The sequence below is a fragment of the Orbicella franksi genome, chromosome 10, assembly GCF_964199315.1.
Source record: "Orbicella franksi chromosome 10, jaOrbFran1.1, whole genome shotgun sequence".
Taxonomy (NCBI): domain Eukaryota; kingdom Metazoa; phylum Cnidaria; class Anthozoa; order Scleractinia; family Merulinidae; genus Orbicella; species Orbicella franksi.
In genome coordinates this window covers 17,653,847-17,664,288 of record NC_138154.1, presented here as the reverse complement: position 1 = coordinate 17,664,288, position 10,442 = coordinate 17,653,847, and the positions used below count along the sequence as shown (strand labels likewise).

Here is a 10,442-nt window from a genome sequence, read left to right as displayed (position 1 = left end):
GGTTCGAATCTCTAAGTGACATGCAACTCATTCACTTTTTTGTTAGACTATACACCACGTATCGCAAAAAACAATCACTCATTTCCATATGTCATTTCAGTGCCAGTTAACAATCAACAGATATCGCCCTTTTCCTACATTTACTTGTGGAAAATCCCGATCATGAATTTTATCAGCACTTTTATCACTGCCCTATTGTGGTCGCCATATCAATAAAAATATTAAAATTTAAGAAATTTTACCAATAGAAAACAATTCGATCCGTCCAGCATATTTACCTAAATTTTATTCAAATCTTCAATTTCATGTCCTTTAAGTAATATTTAGATTACAAACGTGTCTTGAATAACAACGTGATAGAAGTATCTAAAATATAATTTGGATCATGTCCTGCCCAACCTGAAAAAAAATATGGTACTTACAAATTTGGACTCGACAAAAAATGTTGTTATACCTCCCAACTCAAAGACGGTTTTTGGTTGGAGGAAAACGTGTCACGTTCCATGGGTCAAACCTCACTAACTCCCTAGGGCGAACAAAACTCCCTAACTCTCTAGGAAACAACAAGTTGAACTTTCGACTCGCACGTGATCAGGTCGTGCACCTTGAAACGGCGGCAAATTTGTGTGCCGGCCAGTCCGCCTGATGTCAAAAAGCCATTGAAGTCGGGCAACGTTTCTCACTAGAGAAGGCATTCCTTATTCAAAAAAAGGATCTATAATTCGGCAAAAACCTATCAGATTAACAAAGGGGAAAATTTGAATATTCTGTGTCTTCAAGCTTTTAATTTGGCGTCAAAAATGGGTCGCTCGCGTTCGGCAACTCGCTCTTCGATCGCTGTCGCCACTCGCCAGGTAGGAAAATAGTTGTGTCATTTACAACAAAATATGCTGTTCTTCGTCAAATCAAACCCAGAATTCTCGAGTTAAGCATTAGAAGAAAGCAAAGCAACTTAAGTATTGTCTTTAGTTTTTGTTAGCTGCGAAGAAAAGACTGTTATCAGGACAGCTCGGTTTGACTGCCGCTCTTACTGCAAGCACAGCCACCGCAGGCGTCAAGCAAATCATTTTTTTTTTTGCATTTTTTTTTTTCTGTTTTTGAGTCGGGAGGAATAGCAAAACACTTAATGACCAGCCCCTCGGGAAACAGTGAGTTTTGTTTCCTCTCGACCCTCAATGTTCCCCGAGGCGAACTTTGGGACCAGTCATTAAGTACTTAATGATGACTCCGTTATCGAAGAAATTTCTAGGTACGTAATTCGTTTCATTGCGTTCACGTAGTGTAACGCAATCCTAATCCAGTCTGTATCCAGATTTCCTTGGGATGGATTTGTTCAACTTCAAGGTAAGAAACCATTGCTTTCTTCGAATAAGTCACAAACCCAAAAAGAAAATGTTTATAAGGTTAATTTATTTAACAAGTTCAACTGTTCTGCGTCTCAAAATAACTGCTCACAAAGATTGATGTCAGGAACGAAACATAACAACATCACTTCTTAAAATCAGTTAAAATAAACACATAACCTTGCTTTCCAACGTGAATGTTCCAGTCCGATTCAGGGCACAGCAGCGAGCAAAGTGTAACTCACTACAGCTCACGGCCAACTGTATCGCAGCTAGAAAATCTCTGCGACAGTATATCAAATTAATCTGAGAATCACCAACAACAGAGGACAGAAATTTCCACCGACACTAACGCTCCTTTCATTCAAAACTCGAATCGAATGGCCTCCAACAGCAATTTTTGCGAGCGTATTTTTCAACTCCTGCAATATTCGAGGTAACGTCCAGATTTTTCAGCTTACAGGGGTGCCCTGATGACAAAAACTGACTTGACTTTTCCAGTATTTTGCGAAAGATTTGTAGATTTCACAGTTCAATTCTACTTTCGCTGTAAGTTTCCTATTCTACGAGAAGCGACGCCCGATTCAAGTTTGACAGTGATGTGATTTCCCTTGACTAATCAAAATTCTTTGGTGCGCATAGCAACCAATGAGATTGCTTCATTTTGCATAGACAATAGATTACGTCAAATTGCTATTTTCGTGTTTATCAAAGTGGGCAAAGGCGGAAACGCCCCTCTTTCGAGTTTTGTTGAACGATTTTGAAGTAAACAAGCGTTTTAGTCCTTAGTTTGTTTCTTTATTATATAAAGCAAATAGATGCTATGTTGCCGGGCGTCTGTTCAGTGATATATCACAGATGACGTCAAAATGTGGTGAGAACATCAGTGGCACACGAGGCGATAGCATTTTGACGTCATCTGCGATCTATTACTGAACAGACGCTGGGCAACATGGAATCTATTTGTTAAAATTATTTTTCTGTCCTTCTATTTATATATATTTTCTTGTAAAACTGTAAACGTATGAGTAAATAATGTTGTTGTTGTTGTTGTTGCTGTTGTTGTTATGTCTCCTGCTTTGAGACTTTGCTCTGACGAAGGGCTAACGCTTGAAACGTCAAACTCACAAACTTGCTACGACCGCTGTTCAAGGGTAACGCGGGCTGTGGGTACGAGATTTCTTCAGTTAGATAAATAACTAAGAATACCTTTCTACTTTCAGATGTTCAAACGAAGGATCTATCACCGTTTTCATTCAGCCCTTGCTTTTATGGTCTTTGCTCTACTTCAGCAATGTCATTTGACAAACCCATCGGAGGCTTGTGTTCCATCAGCTTCCTGTTCTTGCTCCACTGACTTCAACAACAGGATAAAAGTAACATGCCAGGTCGAAAGCTTGACCGATTTAACTTTGTCAATCAGCAAGCCAGAAGAAGTGCATCAGCTGTACGTTTATATAAGTCAAAGTTATTTGTTATAATTATTTATTTGTTACGATTGAATTCCTCGAAAGTTATGCAAGCCCTCGACTACGTATTGGGTTCTCGGGTTGGCATAACTGTCTCGAATTCTCCCAACCCTCCTCGAGTTTAGATAAGGCTATGTAAACACACAAAACGTGCTCTATTGCTTAAGTACTGGGCTATTGTTCACTATCAGCCATTAGTGTGCAGCGTTAGTGTACAGCACTTGTTTTCTCGTTTTTCCGACGTCTCAGAGGGGTATTTGAATTTTGAATTTAGATAATCCAATTCTCATGAATACTGCAGAGAGGAAACCAACCGTAAGGCTAGTTTTAAAACCTCAAAACTTGTTCAATGAACTGATGCGTGAGCGTGTGAAAACAGCTGCAAGGTTTAAACAACCAGCGATTAGTACTACTTAGTCAGTACAGAAGTAATTGGAAAACGTTATTTGCGGGAAATTCGGTTAGAATTTTAATAAAACATTTAGATTCTACATCATCATTGGTCATTGGTCGTTTGGAGTCAAGTGAGAAAGCGTGCGAACCTGAGGGATCAAATTTGTGTGCGACCGATCTTCGGGAGATCAAGTTTGGTCAAGGCGAGCTCTGCATTTTGCCAGCTATTTTAACCGACTATGAATTGACGGGAAGATGCAGCCGACCACCAAGACGAAGACGACCTTCTACGAGATGATATGGGACCGGCGACAGACGCAGAAAACACCGAGAGGACGAACAACACGAGCGACCTGCTCGCCGCTACGCCCGCCACCATAAAACAGACCATGCGACGACGGCGGGAAACTTTCCTCAATAGAAAATGTACTGAAATACTGAATGCTCACTTACCATGCTAAAAGACGCAAATCCACAACTGCACATCGCAATAAGCTCAGCGACGGTGCATCAGGCGATGAATCGTTTGACTCGGACGGCTAAGGCTCCTTGTTTAAGGTTACTCGTGCTCAACAAGAGGCAGCACCACCGAAAAGATCAAACGAGGTCGAGGACCCCTAGACAAGCTTCTTAGGCAACGTAAAGCAAGCGTAAGGTGCCGAAGAAAAGCTCCTTTGGGAGGTGTGGCTTCATAGCTCAGTTGGAAGAGCATCGCACCGGTATCGCGGAGGTCACGGGTTCCAGTCTCGTCGAAGCCCTGATTTTTTCAGGCTTCTTCTTTCCAATTGCTTAAATTGGAAATTTACTGCGATGATCATTCTTCACTTTCATTATTTGACTCTGGGATTTGTTATCCACCCCTCAAAATCGGTCTTTTTACCATTTCAAAAGATCACCTATTTAAGTTTTGTTCTTGATTCAGTAGAAAAAGAAAATTTTCCTGACTCAGGAAAAAGCAGAGAAACTTAAAGATGCATGTGACAAATTACGTGCCTGTAGTAAACCCACTTTTAGGGAGGTCTCATCACAACTGGGCTTCATGACAGCCAGTTTCCCAGCTGTCAGGTACGGACCTTTACACTTTAGACTCATTGATATGGAAAAAGCTTGTGTTTTGCAGCATGCTAAGGAAAACGTTGACATGTGCATGCAGCTAACGGACCCCTCATTAGCCAGCGTTAAATTGTAGCGCGACTCAGTGCACAGTGCGTATAATTTTGTACGACATGGTCAGCCAGAAGTTATTATATTCACAAATGCGCCATCTTATGGCTGGGGACTGTTCTGCGCAGCACCACATCTAAAGGTGTTTGGAGCTCAAGTGAAGCGCCTCAGCGCATCAATTACGTTTAGATGTTAGCGAGTTCTTTAGCTTTTCAAACGCATCTTGAGGGAAAACATGCTAGAGTGATGATTGACAATACCACAGCTTTCACAACACTTGGGCACATGGGTGCAAGTCACTGGGCATTGTGCAGTAATTTAGCCCACCGCATAGGGGACTGATTCATTGTCTTTAACATTTGGTTTTCTACTGCACACATTCCAGGGAAGTTGAATGTTTTTTGCTGACCGCAAATCACGTAATACAACCACGGGAACTGGATGGGCTCTAAACCAAAAGGTGTATTGTGATGCAATAGCAAAATTAGGTGTTAAACATAAGCATTGACCGTTTTGCCTCAAGGCTAAAGGACAAAGTGAAACCGCCATTTGTTTTATATCAACCTGACCCTGATGCCTTCTACCTCCTCTACTAAGGCAACACATATTCCATTGGATACTGTTATGAAGGGTGTTGGAAGCTCAAATTCTGATGACTTGCCTTGACTTAGTCCTCTTCGCTCCGACCGCTCGGACTCGGTTTCGTGCAGTCCGTTTCACTTGATTCCACGACATTCCCAAATCCTCATGCCTCTGCTGTATAGTCTTTCCTCCTAGGTGATGTTTGCTCAGAGCGTGGCAGATTCATTTCTATTTCCGTCTTCGCATGGCAACAGCAATCCTCTCCTGCTTGGTGGGCTGCCACAACTCCTCATTGGAGATCTTCTGGCCCGCACCCCTAAGATATACCGGAGCGTTCGATTGGTGAAGGTTTGGAATTGGGCGATGATCTTCTTTGATAGTCTCCAGGTCTCGGATCCATAAAGCAGAAACGACTTCACGTTGGAATTAAAGATACTTATCTACGTCCTCAGAGACATGAACTTTTGATCTCTACATTGGGCCGAAAATGGAGAATTCTGATACCTTCCAGAAATTCTACAACGTACCTGTTGGCAGCAAAGAGAAATTTCGAAACGAACTTTTAAAGTTTTGTAAACCTTGAGTTCTTGTTACTTACCTTGAGAGGTTCCCATACAACTAATTATTTCCAGTTTGTCAACTGACTGTTATCTCCTTAGTTGTGACTCCTAGTTTCACAGGCTTAAAGTTCTCACGTGCCTCTAAACGACCAATGACCAATGGTCGAGGGCCACTGGTTTATCATTTTTTAATTGTCATGTGCTACCCTCGAAAAATAAAGTTGTTACTTACTTACTAATGATGACGTGGAATTCAGAAATTTAACGAAACGTACCTGTAAGGTGAAGTTGTTTGATTGAAATCAAACTTCACCTCACAAGTGAGTTTCGTATATTTTTTTTTTTTTTTTTTTTTACTTATTCGCCCTCAATTTCATCGAGTACTTGTTAAGTGCCACAAATTCTGTCTCTGCTCCTTCAAGGCGTCAAGTGTCGGAGAGAAGTTTATCTCATAATTATAATATTATTATATTATTATTATCGTATCTAATTTATTTTATTTTCTATTTAGTAATTTTGATCTATGCCACGCTGAAAAAAGCTTGTATTTAATGTTTATTCTCCTTTTTAGAATTATTACCGGTATTATCAGCCCTAGCTTGCCAGAAAACGCATTTATCAACTTCAGTAACCTGGCTATATTGTAAGTATAGACCTAGAGATTTGGTAAATGGTGCTATTATCATTTCTTATAGTTTTAGTTCTCTTCATTTACTTTTCGAAATGATAGTGACACGTTTTCTTACTTTTAGATCTCTGAGGGGAAACAATCTTCGGTACATCTCAAATCAGTCTTTTAACAGTCTGCTTCAACTTTCCGAACTGTAAGTGAAGACTGTTTTTGATCGAGACTCATTTTGTAGTATGACGTATTAGAATAGACACTGTACAGTTAGTCTAGACCTATATGAAAAGGGATCGATAGATTTTTATTAAAAATTAAGACAGGAAAATAGGACACATGCAGTTCATGGTATGTTCATAACAATGAATCAAGGCTGATAACTACATAGAAAGCTTAAAACGGGACAATGACGTGATAGAGTCCAAACTGAAAGCCAAGAATTGCAACCGTGGACAGCTGTTTCGACCTGGTTGGGCTCGTCAGCATGGTGTAGGAACAAAAAGTAAAGCAACCGGCTGGTTGACCGATCGTCTACTAAATGCACATGGTAATGGTCTCAGATGAAACTCAAATCCAAACGTTTGCGGATTGGCCAATGGCACATCCAAAACGCCTGACCCCCGACAATAGACAGAATCCAGAATATCACCCTTGCTTCATTGTTATGTTTCTATTTTTGGCTGATCAGATCTTTCACAGATCCTACGTACACCAGCACCATTTTCGTTCGCGGTTTGTACGTGGTTTGTACGTATTACTAAATAGTACGCAACCATGCTTGTAGATATTGAGATAAGTATTTTCTTCAACTAAACATATTTCATAGCTACCACGTCTATCTTTAAAGGGAATAAATAGTATCTTTATGTGCAATGCTGCAAGTGAGACCAAGAACACCAGATCAACTACTTCCCCACAACGGCACAAAATAAAGATAATGTTTTTCACTATTTGCAGGGACATTGGGGATAATAAGCTCCAAGAGTGGAAGGGCGACATCATTCATCAAATGCCATCCTTAACCACTCTGGATATCACAGGAAATACCAACTGGACGATGACTGAAAACATCCTGAGCCATAAATCTCTTCGGGTAATTAAAGGTGCATCAATAAGTGCGAACTGCCCAGTTTGCCGTCTTGATCGAACCTATGATGTAAGTGAAATTTCTGAGGGAAACGAAGGAGCTATCATACAAAAGGGCTGCATCAAACACAAGTACATTTTCAGCAAAAAGAATCAAAAGTTAACAAAGCACCATTTCTTCCCAAAGTGCATTGTTCAAGAGACTCGTTGCCTCAAAGCCATTGGTCGCGTGGAGACGTAAAACATTTGTTTAGAAGTAGGAAGAAGTATCTTAATTTCTGCCTTCCCCATTGGAATATTTGCTTTTTTTCTTAACCTGATTGTTCTTGCCGTCATAATAATTAACAAGAATTTACGATCAAACACCTCCTTACTATTAGTCTCCAGCATGTGTGCAAGTGGTGTTATAAGTAGCGTTTACGCAGTCGCTATAGCAACCGTATACCAGATTGTACCAGTGAATGAAATTGAGAGTAAGCGTGTCTCCATATGTCCATCACTAGGATTTATAGCCACGCTTTCAGTGTCGTCCATGGTATTGATATCCCTTGCGGTAACAATTGAACGGTATTTGGCTGTTGTCTTTTGCATGAAACTTCACATCCGGCTGCGTGTCAAGCACGCGTATTACTGCTTATTGTTTACTTGGCTAATTGCATTGTCAATGGCGGGGTGGTCAGTTGTTGAAACCAATATCTATAGCACCAAAGGTTATGAAACTTACATCTGTCTTTCGATTCAGAGTGTCTTGGAAAAGAAATCTCTTGCGTACACCATAACATCAATTATTATAAGTGCAATAGGTTATTTACCAACCATTCCGCTTTACATCCATATCTTTGTGGTGGTACGCAAGTCTGGCAGCCAATTTGGCATCAAGAGGGAAGCAAAACTGGCTCGAAGGATTTTTCTGTTAGTTGGGAGTAACCTATTGTTTATGGCAGTACCGATGTGTTTATCGCATGTTGCTATAGCAACAGGGGAAATGGGAGGCTTCTCTGAAAAATCGAGGTTTATTGTGGTAACCTCTACAAAAGTCATCTGCATGTCGACTAATGCCTTGTTAAATCCCATATTGTACGGCTGCAGAAATGATAATTTTGGAAAGGCATTGAAGAAGAGCTGGAAATGGTTTAGCAAACGAAGAGGAAGGAATAGACTGATGGATCGTGAAGATACACGTCACAAGAGTGATAAGTGCCAAAAGTCGCAAAATTGCTCAACACAATTGTGAAATAGCGTTAAGCCAAAGTAACGATCTCCCAAAAGTATCGACCTCATGTTGAAAAAAGCTGATACAAGAAGCTTTAAACGTACCAATCTGATCTTATGTTTGAAAGTGAATAACCTTTATTCGAAACTAATTTGTTACTCTGTTCTGTCACAAGTTTTAGACTTGTTATCTTTTGACGTTTATTTAAAAATATTACATTATTTCGTGTAGATGAATCGACGCAGATACGGCACACGTATAATTTACCCGAAAGTTGCACCGCGCCCTGAAATTTCCGACTCTCCCAAAGTATCAATGGTTAAAGACTGTTAAATCCGAAAGTAACGAGGGTTGCTACTTTCAGAGCTTTACTTTAATGAAAGTGGCAGTGATTAACGCGCTGCATTATTCGTATAACGTTATTTCTTACTTTTCTTAATACACCTCACTATTCTTCTTGGCCATATATTGTTATTGTAAAGAGATGTTATATACTTGTTATATGGATGAAAATAGATGTTGCTTAGTCTTTTAAAAAAAATAAGCTAAAACACGCAAGAGTCACTTTGTAGCGAGGGTGGAAGAGAGAATACGAAATGTAAACATCTTGACTTTTATTGCATTGCACATAAAGGATGAGTAGTATCGCTATAATAAAATTATACCAAAGACCGTTCTTTGTGGGTTTGTAAATAACAATAAACTAAATAACTTACTTCCGCCTCGGAACTGCCTTTTTTTTTCTTTTTTTGTGGAATCCTTATAACTTTTTAACATAGTTTTCAGCAAAAGTTCTAAATTTACCGAGGTCGTCTCTAAAAGACAACCACAAGTGTCTAACGAAGGATTTGTATACAACAACAACATGGAAGAGTAACGTAAGGCTGAAAGCTAAGGTTTGGTTCTCTGCCGATTCCCAAGGTTAAGGCGGATAGCGCAAACAGACTTTGTGATACATGTCACTACCGGTTTTAGTTGATCCCAGCAGTTTGCGGGACACGTTTCAGTGAAGAAAAAATAAATAAAAGTGGCCTTGCTCACCATTGGTCTCTCCGCTATCGAGCGGATAGGAGGCGTGCGCCCGAGGTTTGAAAGTCATGGCCTCGGACCCGGTCGTGGACTCAGATTTTTCTCTTTGCGCCTCACTTGTGAAATGATTAACATGACTTCTCTGTCATGCCACTGCTAAGTTTACAATTTAGCGTCTTTCGTCTTTAATTTAATCAGTGGTCGCACAAAAGCCAAAACATTAACCCTCAGCCGTAAAAGCTACCACCCCATTGAGACCCCCGGTAAAGCTTTAATGTTTTTGCGAAGTAAATTTGTGATGAAACAGAGGATATTATCAATGATCTTAAACTGTGGGTGTATTGCAAGAGAATGCACAAGAATGAAACGATTTTGCATGTGTATGTGCATTTTGCGGGTTGTTTAAAGCCCGCTTAAGCTGATCCAGGATTAGCGTAAATTTTGATTCAGTTTCATAGCTTTTCGCGGAGGTTTTCCGCTTAAATTTTTTGCCCTTCAGTTACGAATTTTTAATATTCTAAAACTGCACAAAACATAAGCAATGTAAAATTTAAGACAAAAAGCAGACCAATTCTGTCTTTCATTTTTTTTTTTCCTGTCAGCCCACTTGTTTACAGAAAAAGCTTCTCAGACGAGCACTATCCAAAGCTATCCATCCGGGTATTTTCCTCGGACGCGCACGATGGGCAAATAGTGTCTCTCCGCCGGTGGACACTATCGCGTCATGTGATCAATTTAAATAAAAATCAGAAAAAAATTACTGGTGAATTATAATGGCTTACAGTGTTCGAAGGCTCAGCTTATTACCATTTTCATTAATACTATAGAGGAATTCTACTCATAAATAATTAGCTCTTATTAACCGAGCAGGAGGCCTGTATGGGAGAATCTTGATAGAAGTCGTGAGCACAAACCGAACGCACTGAGATTCCAGAAACTGACGTCTGTGTACACGATCGATGTCAAGATTCTCCCATA

The 10,442-nt window shown here is 40.1% G+C and overlaps 1 protein-coding gene across 1 annotated transcript; it reads left to right on the top strand.

The window, feature by feature from the left end:
* Positions 1-2,310: 2,310 nt before the first annotated feature.
* Positions 2,311-8,459, top strand: LOC145501705 (putative glycoprotein hormone G-protein coupled receptor). The gene is made up of 4 exons (XM_081481117.1): positions 2,311-2,790; positions 6,083-6,154; positions 7,094-7,459; positions 7,490-8,459. Exons 1-4 carry the CDS (start codon positions 2,567-2,569, stop codon positions 8,454-8,456), a joined length of 1,629 nt encoding a protein of 542 aa, XP_081337243.1. The 5' UTR covers positions 2,311-2,566; the 3' UTR covers positions 8,457-8,459.
* The last annotated feature ends 1,983 nt before the right edge of the window (positions 8,460-10,442 follow it).